Below are 26,096 nucleotides of genomic sequence, written 5' to 3'. Positions count from 1 at the left end.
ATTTCTTTTTTTCTTTAATATTTTTTATTATGTATTTTCCTCAATTACATTTCCAATGCTATCCCAAAAGTCCCCCACACCCTTCCCCCCACTTCCCTACCCACCCATTCCCATTTTTTGGCCCTGGCGTTCCCCTGTACTGAGGCATATAAAGTTTGCGTGTCCAATGGGCCTCTCTTTCCAGTGATGGCCGACTAGGCCATCTTTTGATACATATGCAGCTAGAGTCAGTCAGCTATTGGATGGATCACAGGGCCCCCAATGGAAGAGCTAGAGAAAGTATCCAAGGAGCTAAAGAGATCTGCAACCCTGTAGGTGCAACATTATGAACTAAGCAAGAAACTTTCTGTGGGTTGTTCCACAGATATCTGCCCCCACGCCCCGTATCCTGGGAGCACTGTAAAAATTAAATGAGTGGTCTTGCTTTTAAATAAAAAGGGCAAAAAAAGGTAATCTGTGATTAGTGTTGGTAGGCCATCTGGAATTAGGAGGTGTTCTAGGGCACAAGGCACGGGTGCTGATGTAGTAAAGCATTTTTTTCCCCTTTAGGAAAAATCTCTTCTGCTTTGTTTGCTCCTACTGTGAGACTCATAGCAACAACTAAGTGGAGGTCCTGATGGTGGCTTCCACTGGGCAGTGGCACTCTCTGAACTGTCACTGCATGCTGACCTTGGTAGCTGGACCCTGTTCTGGGGCACTCCAGCTCATTCCTGGATTAAATTCCCTCTGTGCTCTTAGCCTATCTCTCCAAAGAGCCACCAGGCACAGGCCTCATCACCAACAACTGTAGCTCTCTTATAAGAAGCTTGCTTCTGGTCCTCCCATGGACACCACATTTATCTTTGTAATGGCTGCATTAATCATCAGAAATCATTTGCTGGCAGTCAGTTGGATGTTAATGGTGAGTGGAAGCATAGGGCTCCTTAAATACAAACATGTTTATTGTTGTTGGTGAAAAGGTAAGTAACTATGAAACAGGGAGAAAAAACATTTTAGCAGAAAGCAATAACATGTTGAGTTCATTAGATGAGAGATGAAGCTATCGAACCCATGGTATGAAGAACGGCTTAAAGAACCAGTTAAATAATTATTACTTCCTGGTAAAGAAGGGATTTCATTTTGGGATATTTCGATACAAAGCAAAATATCTGGTGCTGATTAAATGTGAGATGACACTTTTGCAGAGTATCTAAGTCTGATTATATCCTAATTTAACTGCATACTGTGTCCCAGGTTGGTGAATTATTCTAGCAAGTGCTACCCGGAATTGAATTACTTTCAATTAAATGGATCATGGCCACTGCAAAAGAAATCCTAAAGCACACCTGTAGCGTGAGCCCATGCAGTGAGTAAAGCCAGAACACAAAGGGATGGATGGGTTAGGGCTTGGCTGTCTAAAGCTGGCTTTTGGTATCACCTGCTTCTTTTCTTTTACATTAATGAGGCATAGAGGTGAAGGCCGGTAGAGACTTCACAGAGTTGTATGATGCAAGTTATATGTCACTGGCTCTGTTAAAACAAACACAGGGGGCCAGCAGACCCTTGGTCATTGGGAGGTTGGTTCACATCCCTTGTAAAACTGCTTTAAAAAACAAAAAGGCAGACAATGAACTTACTAGACAATACTAGGAAAGTAGGAAATTAAAGAGAAAACCCCCAAAACTTCCTAATCAGTTCCCACAAGAATGGGCTAGCTTGCTTGGGCAGCACTTGGAGACAAGGAAAATTCCAAGCCCACACTCAGGAATAATATTTAATTAACAAGTCAACAAAAACACTGAAAAACCTTTCAATGTGTTCCATCTTTAATGTGTTTCTTCTCGTGACAGTAAGTAATATATAATTTCTTATTAAATAGCTGACTGATAAAAAATAATTTAAGAGTTTGTCTGTTACCATCCAGTCAGCATCCATCAGGTAAGCCTGTCTGGAAGAAACATACACTTCCTTTTAGGTTTTGCTTGAAGTAGAGCAAGGTAGCAACTCCCCAGTTCTATGAGAGACTCACGGACCCTTCTAGTCAAACACCATTCCTGGGGAATTTTTATACAGAGACATTAACAGGTATATACACATGATAGCATCCGGCAGAACAGGCTGTGCTCAAGGAAGCAACTATGTGCTAATGAGCCCTTCAACATCCCTGAAACTTCCTCAGTTGTACTAGGGTTGGCTTCCGCAACACTTTTTCTTGTTTCCAAGATGAGAGTAGTTGAAGCCTAACAGGAATTTGGGGAAGATTATACTTATTAAATCTAATTTCTCTTTGCATATTACTCAAGTCACTCTCCACCATCTGAAATCTTATTGTGCAGCAATTCGGTGACCTCAGTTCTCCACCTTATGAACAGGAGAGGAAATCCCTGTATGCTTACAGAGTCTCAGCCCTCCTCTGTGTGTCCTAGATCTGCTGAAGGGATCTGCAGTAACAGCCTGGGTGTGGATCCAGATGGGCACCGTGGCTCTGTTGAAAGGGATAAAAAGAGTAGAGCCAAGCTTACAGGGTCTCATGCGCAGCATCAGCAGGACCTGGTATTGTGTGTGAAATGCAAATGGTCCCCTGAGACCCTTAGTGTGCACATGCACAAGAGCTGTAAAAGTTCCAGAATATGCTACAGTTTGGCAAGCTCTGTATGTCTACAAGGCTCCTAGGTGTACATGCTTGTATATTTGTTTACATGTGTGTCTGTGGGTGGTGTAGTAGTGGTGGTATGTGTGTATGCTCACATGTGTTTGGGTGCAGGTGTGTTTACAGATATGAAGTGCCTGTATGAAGGCCAGAGGTTGACATCAGTTGGTTTGGTTTTTGGTTTTAATTGCTTTCTACTTTATTTCAGAAGTAGGGTCCACTCTGAATCAGGAGCTCACTGGTTGGTTCATCTAATGAGCCAAGTTGCTTTGAGGCTCCTGACTCCACCTCTAGAGTACTGGGATCCTAGGTGGGCCACCACACCTGCTTAGCTTTTATGTGGCTTGTAAGGATCCAAACTCCAGTCCTCTTGCCCAAGTGCCTGATGCACTGAACCATCTCTCCCAGCCCCTTACTGATGGACATTCTGTGGGACAGTGGCAAACACTCAGTGTGTCACTGCACCATGTGAGTTGTGCTCTGGCCAGCAAGCAAACATTTGAGGAACAAATGGAACTCACTAGACACCACCCAAGCACAAGAAAAGCTGAAAAAGATTTTTATTACCTTAATTCTCTTCTTTAAATGGAAAGAAAAAAGAACCACCCCCTTTGGAGAATTTGTTGGAATTTTGAAAGGTCAAACCTTAAGACTTAATTAATAAAATGAAGGAATTAATAATAAGAGAGAAGAGGGAAACATATATTTGAAGCCAGTTTTGTCAAGCTTCCCACATTGAGCATAAGCCAGCAGCCTCGTTGTCCCCCTGGAACGTCACAGCCCCAAGGTGGAAAGTCATGTGTGCACAGCGTAGCAGAATTAATTATATTTGTTTGTTGTTGAGAATGTATGTGCATCAGGTGTCGGCAAATGTCTTTCCTGCCTGCTTTCCGGAGCCATTTATTAAACCCACATTTTTTGTTAGCACAAAGTAAAAAACTAATGTGAAACTTCTTGCACCCTGGCTTAGTCTATTTAACAAGTAAACAGAAATGTAACTTATTTAGAAGGACATAAATTATGTGTGGCAGTTCATAGAAGGTTAAAGCAAAGGCAAATGTAAAAATTTTCAAAAGTATCTACCCTAGCTTCTAAGATCATGTTCTCCAAACTACTAATTAATGTGAAGTTGGGTTCATATATTGAGATGTTTAATCAATTGGCAGATTGTCGTCAATAAATATGTGTCTTGAGTGGTTTGTAATGGACAGGATAATGAAGTATCCTCTGACTACCAGGACTATTGGGAATAATCTCCCTCCCTTCTGGGCTCTCTGCCACTCGTGATCCATCTCCCTTGAATTCAGACAAGATGCCCTTCACTACTGCTTCCCTTACTTCTGGATGGATGATCCAGAGAGGCAGAAAGTAAATTTCATTTTTCTGCCAGCAATTTGCCAAGCAATATGAGGCAGAAAGGAGGGTTACTGATAATCTTGGTGATATTAATAGTGGCCATGTTTCTTGAGCAGTTGCTGTGTGCAACTCTGTGCTCGGTACCTCTCTTCCCTGAACCATCCCAGCATCCCTCAGAAAAAGGCCACTCCCCTTCAACCTTTTAGATTCCCTTCTGTCACGAATACCTTGGTCTTTCCTCTCTCACCCTGATACAGTTTACATCAATAATATGTCTGACATTCCACATCTAATGAGTGTATTGTGTATCATTGGTTGCACTCAGTAGATAAATATTGCTCCTGGCTATACTCAGGAACTGGACAAATACATGTCTACATCCGCGTAGAAATCCTGGGGTCTGTCGGCTTTATCTGCATATTGTTGGAGACGTGACTCATGAAGGACTCCGATCCTATAAGCAGACGTGCTGTCCATCACAGGACTTTATACAATGGCAAGCAACTCTTGGCAGGACCCCCAAAGTGAACAAAACAAAGGCCGGCTTCACCTCAGTTTACCCACTATTTCCATTTCTGAATGACTAGTTTATGGGCACAATGGGTAGAAAATGCCTTGTGTTAATATATCAGATATTTAGACTCTGCTAACTTAAATTCTTTTTTTTAATTTTATATTTAATTAATTTTTTTACATTCTATAATTCCATTCCCCACCCCCACCCCCATCCTTCTGACTGCGCCAAGCAATTAGAAGCAGGGTTTTCATCTACATTGATATTTAGTTGGCTACTGGTATATCCTGCGACCTGGAAGACCTTTCAGTGTCTTGCTCCAGAAAGACATCTTCATTCCATAAATCCTTGCAATGTCATAAATGATTCTAGAGAGTTCCAGAAATTCTGCAAAAGAGTATAGCCATCCTGTGAGACAATGGTGCTCTGGCAGTTTGAACCTGAAGTAGGGGGAAGGTCACAGGCTCGTGTTTTAAGTGCTTATTACCCGATGTATTTTGTGAGACAGGAACCACCAGAAGATAGGGCTGGATGAAAGAAATAGGCCACGTGGATCAGGCCTTTTAAAGTTGTGTTATGCTTACCCCTGAGTACCGATCTGTTTTGTGTACACTGGTTCACACTGATGGGAATGGACCCCACGCTCATAGTGCCGTGAACTGACATCCACTGCACATTTCCACCATAGTGGATTGAAGCCTTCTGAAACCGTGAGCTGGAATAATGCTTCCCCTCTTTAAAGTGCCTTGGTCAGGTGTTGTAGTCACGGTGATAGAAACATAACAAGTGTAGACACCAGCAACTAAAAGAAGCTTCAGTTCAGATACAGCAACTGAAGGAAGTTTCAATTCTTTCTCAAAGGCACAAAGGCAAAAATGAGTAGATTTAGGCTAGTCTAGATGTAACCCACCATTCTGCCCTCCTGAGTCAATTAAGATAGACCATCATGGCCAACGTAGAAACCAGGTAATTCTGTGGGTGTTCTTGAACATCTACGAGAAGAGATGACTAAGGAATGGCACGTGCCCGTGGTTTCCTAAACTCCATGCCTTGCATTCCCTGAACATGGCGCCTAATGCTCCACACTGCAGTGCAATCATGTTGAATCCCTTTACTCAAATCATGAAGTTCTCCTTCTCCACATCACCCAACCTAGGAGACGCTGAGCCCATTTCCAAACTCACTGTGACTCCCAGGTAGGAGCTCTTTTCCCTGATGGTGAGCTAGAGCGGACCGTAATAAGAAGGGAATGTATCTACTGTGACGATCCTACCCACCCACCTCTCCTTCATCCTGAGCCACTTTCTCGAACATTACGTAAGTGAGAAAAAAAAGATATCGAACAATTAAGATCCTTTTTTATTACATTTTAGCCAATTTACTTTTAATGCACTCGTGGTGTGTTAAGTGGGTATGTGTGTGCCACAAGCCCAGATGTGGATGTCAGAGGCTACTTGTGCTATGAGTCAGTTCTCTCCTTCCTCTGTGCAGGCCCTGGGGATCAAGCTCACATCATTAGACTCAGGGCAGGTGCCTTTACTCAGCCATCTTGCTGTCCCTAATTTGTTCATCTTTGAGAATAGGAGAAGGCATTGTCAGAGAAGGATAATGAGGATACTGGTGTTGGTTGCATAGGGATGCCCATTTCCTCTTTAGAGGACACTGATAACCACTGAGGCTCATGCACTGACCTAGGAATATACAGTGTGGTTTCCAGTGACTGGGGACCCTGCCTTGCTACCCCCAGTGACCTTGTGACCATGTTTGGGAAGATGGTAAGTTTTGAGATTTTTGCCAGTTATAAAAGTGAGTGGCCCAGTGTTTTCAGGAGGCAAGGACCAGTGGACCTTTTCATGAGACTATGCAAGGAGAGACTTCAGGGGATTTCAGAAGGCCCCCGAGGGACAGGAAGCCATCAGTATTAGTAACAGAGTCTGCTTCCTGCCTCAAACATCACTCACTCACTCCTAAAAAGAGGACAAAAAGGTTTCATTCACCTTCTATGCAAAGCTTGTGCTGAAAGAGTACAAGGGTCTACTTCTGCCTAAATTCCCCCAAGCCTCTGCCCTTGTCTTTGTTTATTATATTAATAAATTCTGTGTAACTAATGTTCCCATCTGGCAAGGCAGAGGGGGGAAAAAAGCAGCAAAAAATGAAGCTGCAGTCTCATCTAATCGTGATGAAAGTGGTACCTGTTTGGCATGGGAGAAAGGTGGGTCTTTATTTTAGACTTCTTAATTAAGAACCGCCAAGTGACAAATATTAATTAGGGAACCAGCTGTAACCTTCAGTTTCGTGGTATATTTCTTCTTATGAACCTGGGAAGGCAGTGAGTCTGGAGGCTCTTTTAATCAATCAGCCTGTGAACAATTATCTGTTAAGTGTACTTTGTGTGTACAGGGCCAGGCTCAGCAGACAGAGATTTATAAGGTGCTGTCTTTGCCTTGAGAACCTCCACCTAATTGTGGTGTGTGCACAGAGAGCTGCTAATCCAGATGCTCAGAGCATCCCCTGAGCACTATGAGCAGGATGAAGAGAAGTGTAAAGTTGAAAGGACAGGAGAAAGAGATAACATTCTTAAATAGTCATGACATTGCTTTTGTCTACCTGGACATCTAGTGGGGCTCTGGAACTCTCCCCCAGAGTTATATTAATACAGTCAGGCGTAAGTGATGGAAGGCTGCCTTTTTTGCCAGCATTGAGGGTCACCCATCAGTCTACAAAGTTGGAATTGAGAAGAGAGATTGAGAATTTTGGGCAGAAATTGTCAAGGTGAGAAGAGCTGGCCACTGACAGAGTGGGGTTGAGATTCCCAGTGGGTAAAGAGCAATAGACAGTCCCCAGAGCTGGGGGGAAAAAAATAAGCCAGTGGGGCCAAGAATGATATAATGGACCAGTTCTGGGATATCAGCTCAGGTGTTCAGTCTCTCCTCCAGTACTGGTGACACACAGCTCGCACATAGGCGTATGAATTTCACACGGAAGCACATACCACCTAGCACCATCATTGGGGGTGATGTTTAAGAGGGTATGTGGGGTACTGTGCACATCTGCCTTGATATCATTCATAGTGCCTAGACCAAAGCACTCACTATGAGGTATCTAAAAACCTTGGTCTGCACCCAGAAGACCTAAGTCTCTTTTGACATTGATGTATCAAGATACATTAAATTCTAGTTTTGGGACTTCCTGGTAACTGAAGGGTGTATGAAGTAACTCCCCCCTCCTCCAACTCCACTTTTCGGTATGTAGAGTGTTTTATAATCACAAGGCTTTTTTTCTCAAGCTGGATGAGTAAATTAATGTGCAGCTTTCTAGCAATTTTATACCTGTTCGAGCAGTTTGTTGAGTTGTATCCATACATTTTCAGATCTCTTAAGCCACCACTAGTGTGCCCTGGGTCATCTCCTGCAGTGATCTGAGTCTAGAAAGCCACAGCTCTCCATGTCCTTTCACAGACTTGCTTGAGTCCTTGTACTGTCTCTTGTAGAGTACTTAAAAGTGCTCACATCAAGGGACCTTTAGTTTTGTGCCCAGGACAGGTTCATGGATGAAGGTTCATCGTTCATAGACTTAGATTCATCCTGGGGAGCTGAGTTTGATACAAGTTTCTTTCTGTAACCTCTGCTGTTGTAGTTTTGGCTTTTCTGTATCTCTTCTCACGGAGTGTCGGCTTTGGGGCAGGTTATCTGTGTGTAACTGTGTGAACTCTCTGTAGCCTTCACTTTTAACCTTTTAAATCTAAAATTACAAAGCTGAGACCTTCCAGACATCTGAGGGTACACACCTGGTGCCATAGCTCTGACCTGCTGGACTGTACCTCAGATAAAGTTGCATTCTGAGAAGAGGCCTTGAGTGTCTGTATTTTTTTTCTTTAGTACACTTAGTGTGTATGTGGGGGACAGCTAGGGGCATGCCGCAGTGTGCACGTGTGCATCAGAGAACAACCCGTGGGAGTCAACTCTCTCCTCCGACCACCGGGGCCCTGGGGGTCAAAATGAGGTTGTCAGGTCTTATATCATCTTGGCAGCCACTTCTTTTAATTTTAGAATTTGAAGAGCTACACTGCCCTCATGTCACCATTCTCAACCTAGAATTGAGTGTAGCTATCCAGTGGCCAACATGGATAACCTCTAGTGAAGGGGAACCAAGCATAGAAACACTCTTCCTCTCTTCTCCAGGGAAGTCTGCATGGTGGTGAGAGCCATCTGTCCAGGGAGTGGGGCTGTTCAGATTGTTTTTAAAGAGATGTTGATATGGTAATACAACTTTCTTCTCAGCTTCTCTGTTGTGTGTCTCAGGAAGAATGCATAGTAACAGGAAGGTGCCATTCTTGAAGCATGCTTGCCTGAATACATTTCATTTCATTGACTGAGATTCCCAGCCGAATCTGCTCTAAAGTTTTACCCATGTGGAGTGCCAAGATCCTGGATGCCTCTAGGTGCTGTCTTCTTATTTTTTAATATTTTTAACTTCTTCTCTGGAACCCTGGCAAACAGAGGTAAAGAGCAGTCCAGTGAAAACTAACTATGCTTGCTGACTAGCGATGATAGGCTCAGACCCTGTGCCCAGTTAGAGCAACAGAGTCTACTGGTGTTAGTAGCCAAAGGGCTGATGCTGGACATGAATCCATGCCTTTGTGCTGGCCAGTGATCTCCAAGCCATTGCAGTGGTGTGGTCCCCCTGGGGAATCTCAGTCTACTTACAATCAATTCCAAGAGTATAAGTCATAGAGGCATATGGAAATTTTACTCTCATATCTAGTATACAACAAACTAAATGAATTTTTTTCATATTGACTTTTGGAAGAAAGGAGGGGAGGGGAGGGGAGGGGAGGGGAGGGGAGGGGAGGGGAGGGGAGGGGAGGGGAGGGGAGGGGAGAAAGGAATGGTTCCAGCTTTTTTTTTGGTGACTTGCCTTTTGGAATTAGTGTCTTTAGAAGCAGCAAGAGGTGGAAGGCCTGTAATCTAAGCAGAGCAGTGCTTGCAAGTGTGAGCTCTAGGAGAGGCAGCAATGCTTTCAGAAACATTATTCTTGGTGCTGAATTGAACAAAGAGTTATTACTGCTGGAAAAAAAATATACCCAGTAACGCATTGTTAATACTCTCAGATTTGGGCCCAGAGAACTGTACTGTGAATGGAGTGGGAGATAAATAGAGAGGAAAATGGCAAATTAAGGGGACAAATAACCAGGAAAAAAAAAAGAAAAGAGGGAAGACTGCCTGCTGGCATCAGCAGAGGAGAACACATAACCAGTGTCTGATGCATTTCTTGAGGAATCTGTGTGTTTGCAAATTGCTGCAGTACATCTCAGCAGAATGGAATCGAAGTAACGAAGAGCTGACTAGCAGGCAGAGTTGGATAAATTCCCTCAGTACTCCTGAAATATAACAGAGCAAGGAACAGTATAATGAAAAATAACAGAGAGAGTAGCTAGGGGCTTAACTTATGATCAGTGTTCATTACAACAAATGACACTTTCACTGCAGAGTTACCATAAAGATTATTGACTCTTACATAATGTGGGTCCCTTCTGAATAGATTCTAGAACAGCGCAGCCTGTGAATGGGAGGGCTGGAGCAAGACGAGGACAGAAGATGTGCCCAAATCCCCTCCTCATGTTGTCAACTAGTACTGGCATGCTGCCCATTCAGAATCCTGGACAGAGTCTTCTGCACAGTGGATTCCCTGAGTGCCTTTGGCACTGGCTAGGGTGGGCTTGCCTTACTAAGTGAAGAGGAGTCCCAACGAGTGACTGAACCTGTTAGCTGTTTTATTTCTAAGGACCTTCTGTGTATCCTCCACCATTTCCTATTTTCCTCGGGCATACATAATACAGCATCTTTTAAAATATCTCTCTGGAAAGAAACTATGTTTTGTGTAAAACTTGGTACAGACGAACATAAGGCGTCTTTGCAATTCTGTGGTCTTGCCCAAGTTTAGAATGGACAACCCCCAATTCTGAGCACATTCAGCAGCCTGGATTTTCAGTACCTGTTTAGTGTCTCCTAAACACTCAGTACTTGGTTTTATTTCACTCTTATGACAGCCCCACGAGATATGTACTGTTAATCCCAAGTTTACAGATGAGAAAGACCTCTCAGGTTGAGTGGCTTGTTCAAGGTCACCAAGAATGATAGATGACTTTCAGAAGAACTTCTTCAAGTCTTCTATAAGTTAGTTTCCATACAGTCCTGAACATGTAGGAAGATGTCTTATCCCCGACCTCTTCTCTCTCAAAGCATACAGTGTACTAAATATATATAGGCTCTCTGCTTCAAACCAGATTCTACAAAGAAACTGAACAAGGCTTATTGTGCATTCATGTGTTAGGGCTGAGGATATAGGGTCAGTTCTCAAAGGTCTTGATGCATGAGTGTCATTCAGTTCTTAGCAATCACATAAAAAGCCAGCCAGGGTAGGATCCACTTCTACCGCTGCCACGGAGGCAGAGACAGGAAGATTTCCAAGACTCGCTAGCAGGCGAGCCTAGCCTGATTTCTGAACTCTAGATCACAATGAGAAATTCTGTTTCAAAGAACAAAGTAGATGACTTCTGAGTAACAATACCCAAGATTATTCTCTGGCCTCCCCATGCACACAACATATCTACAAGCATGCTTGTACATGTACGTATACACACACAGGCATACACACACGGGTGCGCACGGTGTATGTATATATATATTAAAAGTGACCCCCCCTAAGAACGCACTTCTTGTCAGAATTAGACAGACTGACAGAGAAACAATATGCTTTGGAGGCATCAGCCACCTATTGTCACAGAATGAAGCAAGGCTAATCTATATAGACAATAAGTTGTTTTAATTTTCTTTTAATTTTCAGGTTGTTTTGTTTTCATTTCTTATTTGAGGTTTGTGGAGAAAATACTTCACTAAGAAACAGCGATTTAAAAGTAGTGAGCCTTGATCTACAAAGCAGATTTAATGTGTGTCTAAGATCATTTCAAGGTTTTTTTTCCGCTCATGAAGTCTGACCATGGTGTCATCTCATGGTCTATAGAATCTACCTTCTGTTCTATAGACCCTCCATAGCTGGAGCTAATTGCTCCGGAATGTGGGTTGTTGTATTAGCATGCTTCTTCTGTGTGTGTGTTCCCTTTAAGATCTTCTGTCCCATGACATCATATTGAGCTGGGAGGAGTCTCCACACCGCCTGTGCCTCTGGCATCTCCACCTTACACGTTTACTCCACCTCACATTCACCATCTGCACATGGAATGTTCTAACACCTTCCAGGGGTGTTTTGTGGGTGAGATTCTTCGATGAAGCACTTGAGCTTCTTGGATTCAAAGGGGCTGTTGTGACAAGTGTCAGCTCTTTCATGCCCACCCACAGCCACAGCTTTTGCCTGTTGGGGCATCAGCCACAAAGTGCCAAGTCCAGAGAGTTAGCCCTTCTTCACACTATTTCCCTGCATCTCCTCAACGCTCCTAGCTGATGCCTGGGATCTAACAGATCCTGGTATGCAGCCAACCTAACCTATAATCCTGTAGGATTTCTAGCCTTTTTTTTCTTCTTTAACCTATAAGTTTCTCAGAGACTCTTAAAATATGAATTCAAAGCAAAAATAGAGTAATAAACAATTTTCAGAGTGTATCAAGACAGGAAGTATCTTACAAACATCCTTTTGAGGATGTTTCTTCCCTTAAAAGTCAAAGTATGCAAATTAAGACTACAGGAAGGTGAAACCCAGAGATTCATGGGTTTTAGAGCTGTCATATCTACATGATTCCTGTCACAGTTGATGCCCTGACCTCAAATACCTCACTCTACTCCCAACAGATCCCCTTGTCCACCAAGAGCTTCGCTCATCCCTTGCTGCTAAAGTCTTCACATCACCAGCTACTGCTCAAACGCTGGGCTCTTAGATGAAGAAGCAACATTGACCTGATTTGCCATATTTCAGAGATGCCGGTGACCATAACCAGAAACACAGCTTGCAGGAGGAACCTGGCTATGCCAGAGCCGAGGCAGAAGGTACTAGCTGCCTCCTCCTGCTTCTGCTAAAGTCCCGTGGATAGTAGCCTTGTGGATAAACCACCATATATACTCTGTAGCCAGAGAAATTTTGGTTTTAATTACTAAAGTTTTCTTTTGCTTTTGGCTTTATCTTAATGATTTGTAAGTGGAAGTGATTTACCTCACCCAGTGCTGAGGGAAAGCATAAATAGTACAGCATTGTTTTCAGTGTCAGGCATCATGCCGTAATATAATCTAACACACAGCAGACCTTTGCGATGTCAGCCCTGTGGAGTTTCATTTAAGTGAGTTCGTGGTTAAGTGAGTTCATATGACTGAAGTTCTGTGTAAGCTCCATAGACAAAGTACATGTTATAGGTTGGAGCTGAAGTGAGCCCACAGGCTCTGCTTTGGTCCACCTCTTCCCCCATGTGACGGCACAATTTGGGAGGCTGTGAAACCTTTAAGAATCAGACCCTAGCTGAAGGAATCAGGTCACTAGACGCAGACATGTTACTATTATACCCAACCTCTGGTTCCTGCCAGACCCTCTGCTTCCTGTGTACCATAGTGTGAACAGTTCTCCATCACATACTATCCCACCACCATCCTCTCCATAAGATATTTTTTGCTGACTGTTGGGTACTAGGCCCAGAAACTTGAAAACTAAAAGTGACTTAGACATCCTTTTATCCCAGAGACATTCATGATCTATCTGGAGGGTCACAGTGGAATGCTTTTGATTATCCTACTTATGTGACACCTGCTTTCATTCAGTCAGCAGACATTGACAGTGTGTCTATAACATACTACCGGGTATCAGACATTTTTCTTCCCTCTGCCTAAAAACCTGACAAGAATCATCTTAAGGGAGGAAGGACTTGTTTTGGCTCAGTTTGAGGGAACATTCCATCATTGTGGAGAAGGCTTTGACAGTAGGAGTGGATCAAGGCTATGGTGACAGAGTCATGAGATGCTTGATCACATCTCTATGGATAAAGAGAGAAAGAACTGTGACACTCACCTGCCTTTGTCAGTGGTCCCTTTTTGTCCAGTTTAAGAGACCAGTCATGAGATAGTGCTGCCCTTACTTAACATGGGTCCTTCCTATGCAGTAAAACCTTTCTGGACACAGTTCCACTAACACACTAAGCACTATCTCCTAATGAGTCTAAATCAGCCAACAGGAAAATAAGGATTAACCATCACTACCAGGTAAAGAGGGTACTAAAGAAGACAAGCAGGTTCTCACCCTCTATGTATTAGTCTTCTAATAGATGAGGCAAGAAGCAATAGTAATCATATAAACAACATAACACTATTGTGATACACAGTAAAAGGGAAGCTTATGTCATCAATGGAAATGTTGGCCAAGAAGACTTGGCTAGGGAATTCATACTTTGAAGCATCAATGAGTGACTGTGTCAGCACACAGCCTTACTTTGATACTAAGCCTAAGAGGAAGAGGCAGTCTTTAGTAAGATCAGCCAGTGGGTTCCAGGCATGCCGTGGTCTATGGACTCATGTCATTGGACACAGTGTCTCTCTGTCCTTTCAGTTGTGCTTTATCTATGCCAGTTTCTCTCCTAGGTGGTCCCCTGTCACACTAGGCTAGTGTAGGGTACCAGCTGATCTGAACTCTTATTATTATTCATTAAGTAAAACAAAAAAAAAAAGGTCATTTCTTTGGTCCCTAGGCCTGTTTCTCTGGCTGGCTGTCATGGACCACCTGCTCATTTATCATCCAGTTAGCTTTGCCAAGGTGACAGACAAAGACTGAGCTGTGAGTCATGTGACCTCCCCCCAACCCAGCAGCCTCCCCAGAGTTGGCTGTATTCTCATCAAAGTATTTAAGCTTCCCATGCTCCGTGTCTTCACCTGTCAGCGAACATGGTAACGGTACCTTTCTAGGAAAGAATTTGGGAAGCGCTCTAGACAGGAGGATAGTCAGAAGGTGGCAAGAGCCTGGGGTAGGATCAGGAAAGGAAGTTGTACTGCCTAATTTTATGTCAACTTGATAAAAGTTGGAATCATCAGAGAAGAGGGAGTCTCCATAAGATCCAGCTGTATAGCATTTTCTTAGTGAGCATTCCTACTTAGTAAAAACCCATCATTGTGGGTGGTGCCTCTGGGCTGGTGGTCCTGAGTTCTATAAGAAAACAGGCTGAGCAAGACATGAGGAGCAAGCCATCAAGCAGTACTCCTCCATGGCCTCTGCATCAGCTCCTGCCTCCAGGTTCCTGCCCTGCATGGGTTCCCTCCCTAAATTTCTTTTGGTTATGGTATTTTATCATAGCAATAGTAACCCTAACCCTTACACATGATTGCAGAGTATGGGGAGGTAAGCAGGGACTGGGGCAATCAGGGCAAGATCAGCACTCTACGATACGGGTGCTTCACTGCAGACAGGAGTAGCATCCTTCTTGGATGTGTACAGAATACAGCTCTCTGGTCCCTGCTGCCTTTTTCTGGAGGTATAGAGCTCTCCCACTCCCTATATTGAACCCACGTTTTCAGTTGATGACCACTGTTTTTGTGCACAGTCTCTTTCTGTCTCTCTGGGTGTGTTTTACTATCAAGCTCGCTGGCCTGGGGACAATGATGGTGCTATTTTGGGTGACTTGTCATGTTCCTGCTTCAATTCACTTTGTGTTGATTTATCACTTAACAAACAAAGGACAATCTCATTTCCCATATATTCAGGTTTTGGAGTGACACCTCAGTATTGGTCCAACTATTGTAATCCCCGTATACTTGGTAATTTTGTGTCGGCAGAACATGAAGTTTAAGGTGATTTATAGAATATGAACAAAATGTCACAATAGCTTGTGGTATTTTATTTTATTAGCACCTAGTTCTCCATGTTCCAAAATCTCTTTGGAAAATTACTATTTAACTTTTAAAGCCAGACTCAAGGTATTGGGTTTTCCTAGTGGTGATCTTGAAGGATAATCTTGAAATGAATAAACGGCCCTCACAAAGGGAGTTCCTTGTTTCGCTTTTCATGTTTATGAATTCTTTCTTTTCATTAAAAAAAAAAAGTCTCTCCAGATAGAGTGTTTATCAGAGAAGGGGAACTTCTCAGTGTCCTTGCCTTCTTTTCTTTCACCTCAGAGTTCAATTTGGAAATCGCCACATTTAGCACTTTGCAGTTTAATTTAAAAGGATTACCTATTTTCTTAAATGCTTAAGCAGCGGAGCAAGTTGCGGCTATTGATTTTCTCTGCATGTATTCTGTGAGAGCTGTTTCTGCTCCTTCCCCAGGGAACATAGCTCCTGAACTGCACGCTCGCTGGTGACAGCTCAGACCTCTGATACATAACCAAGGCCTTGCCTAATATCCTCTAGACTGCTCAGGGAATTTTTATTAAGTAAAAGCATCATTAGAGGAGACAGGATGATGAAGTTTAATGAGCATCTTTTGTGCCTGGTATTGTTGGCTTTGCTCTGCCCAGAATGCACTCTTCTCCCCTCCAGTGGGGCAAAGAGTGAGGCTGGAGTCTATGGTGTGTTATCAATTCTGCCTTCTACTAACTGTTATATTTTGGCATAACGTCACGTGTTCCTCTGGGCTGTTTTTCTAGGTGCTGCATACACATTTATGTTTGTACATTCCTTGTACACTGTGTTGAGAACAGTGAACATTGGGAGAAATAATGGTGAAGAGGTGAAATACCCATATTGCCACTAGTGAGATTGTGTGGAATCATCTCTCAAAAGGAAGAAAAAAAGTCATAGCATTGTGAATTAATGAGACTTCTCTTAAGAACTGGAGAATAGTTATATTTTTTTCTTTAGAACTCAGCAATTTATGTGCTAAGATTCTGTCACCAGTCCCTCATAGCTGCAAGATGGGATAAATAAAAATATCGCAAATGCTTATTAATAATCTGGGCCTCACACTTTGTCCACAGATTTATTTGCAGTGATGTTAAATTTAGCATTCTATCATCAGATTACAGATTATAACCGAAATTACTTCTCATTATTTTTGCTGGCCGTCTACTCAGGTTTTAAATTTTGTTCTTTTCTTTTCATGGAAACACCCAAAACAGTAGGGAGGCATATGAGACAAGCAAACGACTTCACAACAGCATATTGCACCTCAGTATACCTGGCACTCTAAAACACAATATTTACACAGCGCACAATGTGTTTCTCATGTGCCTTGGGTCTACAGAATACAAAAGAAGGGAAGTTTGCATCCCCCAATCTCACAAAGAAAGCATGGCTCTGTCATTGAGAAAACAAGGCTGGAGATGACCGAGGACAAGGTAACTTAGGAGGTTTGAAGCTTGGAGAGATTGTGTGGGTTGACCCAAGCCTGAAGTTGGAAAGCGTCAGTTTTCTCATTTGAATAAGAAGGGCGACTGTGACAGTGAATAATGAGAATGTGGAAGCCACAGTGCAATGAGCATGGTGTCATCAAGCCATTCTGCCAATGTCTTAAAATAATGAGGCAGGGGCAGGAGTCACTGTGTCAGCCAGGACTTAATGGTGAGAGCCAAGTAAACCCCTCTGAGCTTCCTGGGGGCAGAATGAGGCTGAAGGAAGAACAGAAAACTGGGGAAGTCTCAAAATAAGGTTGAGAACTGACTTGTAGATAGGACCCAGACCAGCATTCTGGAAATAAAACACAGATCATCCAAAGGAGGAAAAAAAAAAAAAAACCCAGATGCCTAACCAAATGATAACTGGTTAAACACTATTATCAGGCCTCAGATTGCCTTAGTGACTTTTTTCTCTTTAATATGTGCATGTGCATATGTGTGGGTGTCTATCCGTGTGTATGGGCTAATATATGTGTGTGTATACATGGAGATGCAGGGTTGATTTTCTTCTTTATCGGTGGAGACAGGTTCTCTCCGTTGAGCTCAGACTCTGTATTTCAGCTAATCTAGTTAACCTGCTTGCACTGGGGATCCGCTGCCTCCTTTTTTGAACTACTGGAATTAGTTAGGCCACCTTTGTATGGGTTTCCCTCGGGAGACCTGAACTTTTGTACTTAGGTTTACCAAGAAAGCACTTCTTAACCACAGAGCATCTCCCTAGCCTCAACTTTTTTCCCAGATTATCTTAATGAGATTGATTGCCTTCTAGATAGATGGTTTCCAGTAAGTGGTTAGAACTCCTTGCAGGAGGCTCCTTGGAGGCTCTTGACTACTTTGCTACATTTTGTAGCTGATTCTCCAGCTGGCTTGAAGAGGCCAGTGACTTGGAAACCTTGATATAGTCATTGGAGCTATAAAAAACAGCTGATCTTACTATAGAAGAGGATAAAAAGAAATAAACGCAAAGGCAAGGGACAGAAGAAGTCTCCAGAGGGGTATTAAGGGGATTCCAGGACAGTGCTTTGTAGCCAGGAGAGAAAAACCTCCTGGAAGGAGTTATGTGGTCCATAGATAGTGGTCTTCATGTGACAGCACACAAAGAGATGGTCACAGACGAAGCCTGTAGGATTTAACAATGCAAGGAAATGTGTGGGGTTTTTAAGGCTGGAAGTGTCGCTATTCTGTAGAATTCAAGCATCCCATCATGCTTACTAAAAATACTGATAGCAAAATAATCTCATATATTAGCCCGGAACTCATTGCTACTCAGTCTTACCTACTAAAAGGTAGTAGTTTTCAGTTTCATGGACTTCGTCTTGTTGGTGTACAACTGCTTCAATAACATGCGTCAGTAAAACTGCTTTTAAAAGTAGGGCCTGGTGACAAGGGCAGTCTGCAGTACCTTTTGCTAATGGTTGCCCTGGAGATGGTTCTCACAAAGCATCTTCTGCTGGTCCCTCCAGCATAGCTTATTTCTTTTGAGTCTTGGTCTTCCCAAATGAGGATGGAGGGCCCTTGTGTTTCTGAGCTAGGTGGTTCCTAGAGCATCCACAGACTGATTGTGCCTTTGACGTTGATTTTGACCTGCTCACCAGCTTCTGGGAGAAACGAATGGCTCCTTTCTCTGTCACTTTAGAGTGTCCTTTGTTGCGTGGGTTTTTGTTGTTTCTTTGTTTTTCCAAACTCATTAACCATCTCCCATTTATCCTCTACAAACTTCAGGTTTCACAATTGAGATTTTTCTAGGACTCTTTGCAAAAGGGATACCCCCCCAACCCCCATCTTCCAACTTGCTTGAGCATTTTGCCCGAGAGTAGCTGTATCATCATGGGTAATCTTGACCTGTTCTCTCTATCACCACTGTCAACTTGACATAGCCAGGTGGCAGTGCCTGTTGGAGTCTTTTCCAGAATGGGAACCCAAGGGCACGTGGACACAACATAGATTCCAGGTCATACTTCTGGTGTAGCAGTGGGGATGGTGGGGGTGGGGAGGGCAGAGAAAAAGAAAAAGAGAGAATGGGGGGCTGCCTAGGTAACCTGAGTCATGAGTCTTGTGAGATATTAAAGGTGGCAACAGCCATTACAGCATCTATCATGTGCCAACATGGATGGGATCATTTCTCCGTGTCTAACTCTACCTTTCCTGGAGCCCTCCAAGGTTGCAGGAAAATTTTATTTTCATCCTGTGGATGAGAGCATCAGACTGTGGTGACTTTGTGACAGTCCCAAGGCTATGCAGCACTTGAATCTGAGTGGTGTACAGGACAAAGAGAGGTGTACACAGCTGGTACTCTTCTCCAGGGACCCACCATCCTGGATGCTGTGGGATGCTGCACAGAAGGAATGTGCTGTCGTGGAATTGATGAAGAGTGCCCAGGGCTGAGGGATGGCTGGGGTCTGGTCAGGTGCAGAAGAAGAAGAAATGAACAAGACAAGTAGGGAAGGTTGGGTTGTCCTTTAGAGCCGAAAGGAAGGATTAGGGTGCTCTCACCAATTGTGAGAGAGACCAGAGATCTGTCTGTCACACTTAGCAAATGGAGGTTGCCCTGGATAATAAACAGTACAGCCAAGAATGGTACCCAAGGGATCCTGAGATACATGTCGTTACTGCCCTACCTCATCTCTCAGTGGGGAGAGCTGCTTAGGTTAAGGCTGACTATCATCTGCCCACATAGCTGAAGGAATTAAAGGATCACACAGGGGACAGAGGCGTCATCCAGCCCTTCAGTGACTCACTGAGGAAGTGGGGCAAATGCATTTAGCTCAGCCATGCTTGCCTTCTTCAAAGAGAATCAAAAATCTTTCTTCTGGGGTGGCTAGAGCATTGTGGTTTATAGAAAATTGCATGTTAATTCTCAGTGAAAATCTCTAATGAAATAAGGTGGTCATGTGATTACCTTTATTTAATAACTCTGAGTAGAACTCCACACCATAATCCCTAGTTTTCAAGTGTTCTCTGCCTACTTCCGGTAGACATGCTGCAATGCCCAGCATAGAGCTACCCTGTAAGGAAAATCACTTACAGTTGAAGAAACTGAGGCATGGCAAAGTATGGGTGGGTGGATGGGTGTGAAAGCTGCCGATCTTTTGCCCAGCGTCTACACTGATCAAAGGTCAAAACTCTGAAACATTTGCAGTGACAGCTCAGCCCTTTGTAGTGACTTGCTATGAAGCCCCGAGGAAATGTAGGCACACGCGGAGCGGACTGTGTACCAAAGCAAAGGCTGCAGTTCAAACACTAGAGCATTCCTGTTCTTTCTCCAGAGGAAGGAAAGCCTTCCTGAGGGCTACATGACTTTTGCATCTCTTTCAGAACTGACTTTTCTCGATCCCCACCCCTCCAGGGAATCTCTTGCTTGCCCTTGTGGCTCACCTCATTCAGGCCGTGCCCGTCAAGTCCTGGTTCAACTTGAGCTCTCTTTAACCCTCCATTACCTCTTGTTGTTGACATGCCTTTCCTAATACTGTAGTAGTTCTGCAATTCTATGTTATATTAGTTAGCCTTTCTCATTCTTATGACAAAATACCTGACTTCAGGAAATACCAATCCATCATGATGTGAAAGGCATAGCATCAAAACCTTGTGCCATGGCTCGGTCACATTTGAAAGCAGTGCTGGACCAGATGCTAACCTAGGCCATAATTTTAAAGACCTCCTCCTAATGGCTTACATCTTCCAGTTAGGCCTATGTCTCAGTGGTTCTGTAGACATGTCTCCCAGGCCCCCCAGGAAATCAGTGCCATTTTCTAAGGATAGAGTGTTTAAACACAGCTTTTGAAGGAATTTTGCATGTAAACTAGAACACATATGAATGAACTGTTTTGTTTCTATTGGTTTTGATAATCAGTCAAACCTGGTGTCATCTTGAGTTCATGCATGTGGTGTCTTTCTCCTGTATGGGGATAAGAAGTTGTAAAACAAAGGAAAGGCATAAGAAAGCTGAGATCAGGGGTGTCTTTGTGAAAACACAGAACAAAGTCAGATGTGGGCTGTGTGCTAAATGAGAGGACCTCAGAGAGAAGAGGCCTCTGGGGGAGCCTGGAGCCCCTGAGCATGAAATCTGTGGCCTCCGGTGAAAGCAGCCTCTGGGGAAGAGATTGCAGAGGGAGAACAGTATGTTTCTGAATGTGCAAATTTAAGTGGGGTGAAGCTTAGAGCTCTGCTTTGGCCCACCCTTCTGCTTGTCTCTGGGAGAGACGCTGGCCAAGAAGTCCATAGGCAGCAGTGTTGACAACATGGGAGTTGGGTGACAGAACTAAGGTTGGACTTGCTTTGTGCTCCATAAAAAAACCATTAGTTCTTTCTGGGTTATAGGACCCCAGGTGTCCAGGCCACTCTGACCATTATGTCAGCACAGCGCTTCCTAAGCTTCTAATTGCTGTGGAGCTTAACACACTCCCTTGTAACCTGAATGCAAGCAAATGACTGTCCCCTTTGCCGATAGAGCAGTCCCCGTGCCTGACTCTGAGCTCCACCTCCTATCTCCTATGAGCGGTAAACTCAGAACTCTCAGCTCTGTAAGGACAAATGTCTCCATCGCCACTGTTGGAACAACCAGCTTCTAACTGACACTTGGGAGACTACAAAAGAGAGAGCATTGTGCTACCCACTGAAACACTAGTGCCTGGCTCGCCTCCTACCAAGAGGATAACTCCAGTTGCCAGGCCCTTCCCTCAGCCTGTCAGCCAGTGTTGATGCCAATCGAGAGCATCCTTGTGTTCCACACTGTGCTTAGATATAGTGTTAGCATCAAAAATGGCAGGAAGGGTCAGGTGTGTATCTTAGTGACAAAGCACTTGCCTAGCATCCTGTGGCCCTGGACTCCTTCCTTAGCACTGAACAGTAATAAAATAATAATTAAATATGCACACACACAAACCTCTAAATGAATGGATGTGACTCCCTGAGTAGGTATTAGAACAGGTGGCTCCTTACACAGAGAGGCGAATCTCTTGGCTGACTCTGATTCCATTAGGCGAGAGTAGGTGCAACTACTCAAGTAAGGCTAGTCCTTTCCTATAGAGATACTGAGAGCTGAGATATGCATAGGACTCTCTGGAAAACACAGTTATATCAAGGGGAGTTAAGGCTGAGCTCTATTTATTTTATGGTGGCTTTAATTTTGTTTAATCAGAATTACTCATAAATTATGGATTAATTACTATCCACCGTGCAGTGAAATCGTTTTTGCGATGGATTCCATCCACTGTAATTGTGGGGCACTTTGTCAACATTTAATCAGCGGTACTTATTAATGTGGCATTGATGTGTGGTGGCTATCCCCACACCATCAATCACACATGAGCAGCCAGTGTGATCTCCAACACCATTGCTCTTTGTCAGGTTAACTAGCCACTGGGCTCTCAGGCCAAGCATCACTGCTCACTTCTCATGGAATGGTAGCGTGTCTCCAGTTCAGTGTGTCCTTTGTTCTTGTAGACTTAAACACCCTCAATTTTTAGAATGTCACTGGGAAAGGGCTTTGTGAACACAACCTGTTCTCACAGTCCTGAAGATCCCTTCTTCCCTCACCCTGCCCAGGAAATGTAAAGTGCCAAGAACCTCGTCCACCCAGAACACTGTCACATAGGGTGTATGCACATATGTGCATGTCTATACATGCATTTGTAAAAGTGTCAACTCTTGGAGTGTATGGGGCCCGGATAAATAGAATGTTTCTGCTGATTGAATATTTAAAGTTCTTCCTAAGGAAACTTAAACTAGTAAACAATGCTCATGATTATTTATCTCTCTCTCTCTCTCTCTCTCTCTCTCTCTCTCTAGCCTCTACGGCAGACACATGCAAGCGAACCCAGAACCTCCAAAGAAGAATAACGACAAATCAAAAAAGATCAGCCGGAAACCCCTAGCAGCCAAGAACAAATGAGGAGCAGACACACACACTGGTTTCTGGCCTCCTTCCTCCGGCCTTCTTGCTCTGTCCTGCAAATGAATACAGCGTGCTGGTGCCTACTTTTCTTGTTTAAAGAAAATCCTTTTCCCTTTCTCCTCCCGGTGCTTGAACGCAGCCTGACTTTTGCACCTTTGAAATACTTGTGGTAGGTGGTGCCGTTTTTATAAAGTCTTACATTCCTTCTCATTTGTTTCCTTAAAATTGCCAAAGGCAGAAAACAAAGCTCTCATTCTCCTGCAAATTCCATGGTAGGCACAGGTTTCAGTCCCTTGAATAAACGTCACAAGGCTGCTTATTATCAAAAAATAATTAAAATCATGTAACCGCTTAAATGTCACAGTTAACACTTTTCATTCTTTCTGTTTATTCATATAACTCATTATTGTGCCTTATTAAAAATCTTCCTTCACAGCCAAGCTATTATGTTCATTTAACTTCCAAATGATTTTAATAAAATCTTGAATTTATATCACACGTTTCTTCTTGACAAAAATAAAAAAATAACCTAGTATTGGGGTGTGCACATTTTTTTATTACTTCTCTCCACCCCCTCCGAAATTTCTTTTTACCTCCTCTAATGTTATTGATTATAGATGATAATCTATGGACCTTACCATGAAACAAATACAAAATTAAATCACAGTTAGTTTCCTCTCACATCAGTTTGTCAGGGTTTTTTTTTTTTTTTTCTGTCTTCTCCTTTGGAGACTGTTTCTAAGCTAGGAAGGAAGAGGAAACAAGGGTCTAGAAGACTGCCAGAGGATGTTGGAAAGCAGCATTATCTCACCAAACAAAGCCATGCCTGGTGCCAGCATCTACTAGACAAGGGCTGGGAAACAGGAGGAAGAACACAAACTCGAGCGTGTCCAGAGAGAATCTGTTCACATCAAAGCATTCTCCTAAGAGACCAATGACAAAGAAGCTGTACAAACGTACACAATCTATACCATACCCGGTATGGAGACTACCTTGGCAGAGTCACTTTACAGCCAGTTACTAAGCATCCACAGTGAGCAGTTTTCCCCCTCCCTAGCAGCAGGGTGTGGAGATGAAAATAAACCCAAACACAAGTGTTGTGGGCTACTCTTAGACCTATCAACAAAAAACAGGTAAGATGAAATACACAGATACACTCTCAATGGGCAGTCAGAGAAGTACATGCCTCTTTCCTCTGCTGTATTCATTTCCCAGCTAGCTGTACCTAAGCTGTGTTCTAAGCAAGCCAGAGTCGGGGGGCGGGGGGAAGCCTTGAAGTTCTTGGTCATGAATGTATCTCAGTGGACACAGCATTTCAGATTCTTATCTCTGATTAATACCCTGGGAACACATTACCAAGGGTCTGTGGGGGGGTGCGGAGACAGAGGGAGGGTCCAGCTACCCTCACCTCTTTCAGTGTCTATATGATATGATGTTTACAGGAACTGAGTTTGCTTCGCTATGAAGTTTTTTAATTATCATTTTAAAGCTTGGGAAATTGTAGAAGGAAGACCAATGCCACTACAATTGATTGGAAGATGTCACCAACAATTAAATTAGCAGCAAGATATTAGTAAAAGCAGCAATATAAAGGTTTATAAGAAATTTCTCTTTCAAAAAGATGAGCTCCCTAGATAGGGATATGGCCAAAACATTTAAATTTGTTAGGAGGTAATATCCCCAAGAAGCATAAAGATATAAAAAGGCAAAAGCTCACTAGTAATCCAAAAAATACAAATCAAAGCTAGGCAATGTATAACAATGAGAAATGAGAGGTATTTTTGAGGTGGGCTTTAAGTGCTAAAGGAGCAATAAATTCCCATGAAGGTTGGTTGTAGCACTTAAATAATCCATAGACGAAAGCCCTGAAATTATATACTTCTGAACAAGAATTTACTTTCAAGAGTTTATCCTAAGGGCGTTGCCTAAGATACAGAGAAATTATCCTGTCTGAGCATTGTCTTCATACCATGGTGTCTATCCATGGTTAAATGTAGGGGAGAGCCAAATGACCCAACAGAAGAATATCACACTATCTACATGAGACTTCCATGAAGATACTAACAATTGATGAACAATGTTTAAGGACAGTGGGGCATATCTAATTTTACAAGATGGTTAAGTAGCAGAAAAGGACTTAACGCTATGAAAAAATTTACCTAATTTTACTTTATTGTTTAATGAAGTGTTAGTAGGGCGTGCATGCAAAACTGAGTGGAAGAGACTAATCTCTCCTCTTGGATTGGGAACTAAGATTTTGTTTTGTTTTGTTTTGTTTTGTTTTTTTCTCATTTTATTTTTTAGCCTGACCCTGTACTTTTAAATTTCTTTTCTTTTTTTTTTTTTCTTTTTGGTTTTTCGAGACAGGGTTTCTCTGTGCAGCCCTGGCTTTCCTGGAACTTACTCTGTAGACCAAGCTGGCCTTGAACTCAGAAATCCGCCTGCCTCTACCTCCCAAGTGCTGGGATTAAAGGCATATGCTGCCACTACCCAGCCGATTTTTAAAATTTCTATAATGACCGTGTAACTTGTAATCAAATGACATTAAAAGTGTATTTTTTCCAGAACGAAATTGGTATATTATTACATATAACATACTCCATAAAATAAGATCATGCATTTAAATTCGAAGCATAATATAAAATGTCATGTTAGCATTTTTTGTTACAAAAATGGATTTCCACATCTTCTTTTAAGACTTATTTTATTATTTATGTATGTGTATATGTGCAGGTGCATATATCTTTGAGTGCCCACATATGCCAGAATCAAATCTCCTGGAACTGGAAGTACAGATGGATACGAATCTCCTATGTTGGGTGCTGGGCACTGAGCTCTCATCTTCTGAAATAGCAGCAAGCGCCCTTAACTAGTGAGCTGTCTCTCCAGCCCCCATGTGGTTTGGTACTCTATGATGACCTGTTACCTAGACTAACAGCAACAACACCATCACAGTGCAAAAGGTAGCCTTGGAACAAATAGAAAGCAACCTTGAAATCATGTCTACCAACTATTAATACTTTTCAGTCATTCAAGGTATTTTGCTGGCAAGCATTTTATTTTATGACCTAAAATTAGGTGTTAATCATTTATATGCATGTTATTCACATGATATACAAAATATGTTATATACTATGTATAGGATGTATTTATATGGTGTACACATACATATATATATTAGAGTGTGTACATTTTTATTACTTATATTTATATGATACATATAAATATCATATGTATATATATATTTATATAAATGTATACATTCCCACACTCCCATCGATTGCATTTCAGACTTGTCTGCTCCTTAGGAATATCGCATTTCTACAAAGACTGCATACAAATACACTGTGATATTGACTCTTATTCATGCTTATATCATATGTAAAAACAT

The 26,096-nt window shown here is 42.7% G+C and overlaps 1 protein-coding gene across 2 annotated transcripts in view; it reads left to right on the top strand.

The window, feature by feature from the left end:
- Positions 1-23,240, top strand: part of Rsu1 (Ras suppressor protein 1) — a 194,472-nt gene extending 171,232 nt beyond the window's left edge. For both annotated transcript variants that reach the window (XM_006497405.4, NM_009105.4), the window contains one exon: positions 22,600-23,240. In XM_006497405.4, the coding sequence (XP_006497468.1) occupies positions 22,600-22,702 (103 nt within the window). In that variant the 3' untranslated portion in view covers positions 22,703-23,240. The remainder of the gene's footprint in view (positions 1-22,599) is intronic.
- The last annotated feature ends 2,856 nt before the right edge of the window (positions 23,241-26,096 follow it).

The sequence above is a fragment of the Mus musculus genome, chromosome 2 (genome assembly GCF_000001635.26).
Source record: "Mus musculus strain C57BL/6J chromosome 2, GRCm38.p6 C57BL/6J".
Classification (NCBI taxonomy): domain Eukaryota; kingdom Metazoa; phylum Chordata; class Mammalia; order Rodentia; family Muridae; genus Mus; species Mus musculus.
This window is presented reverse-complemented; position numbering and strand designations above follow the sequence as displayed.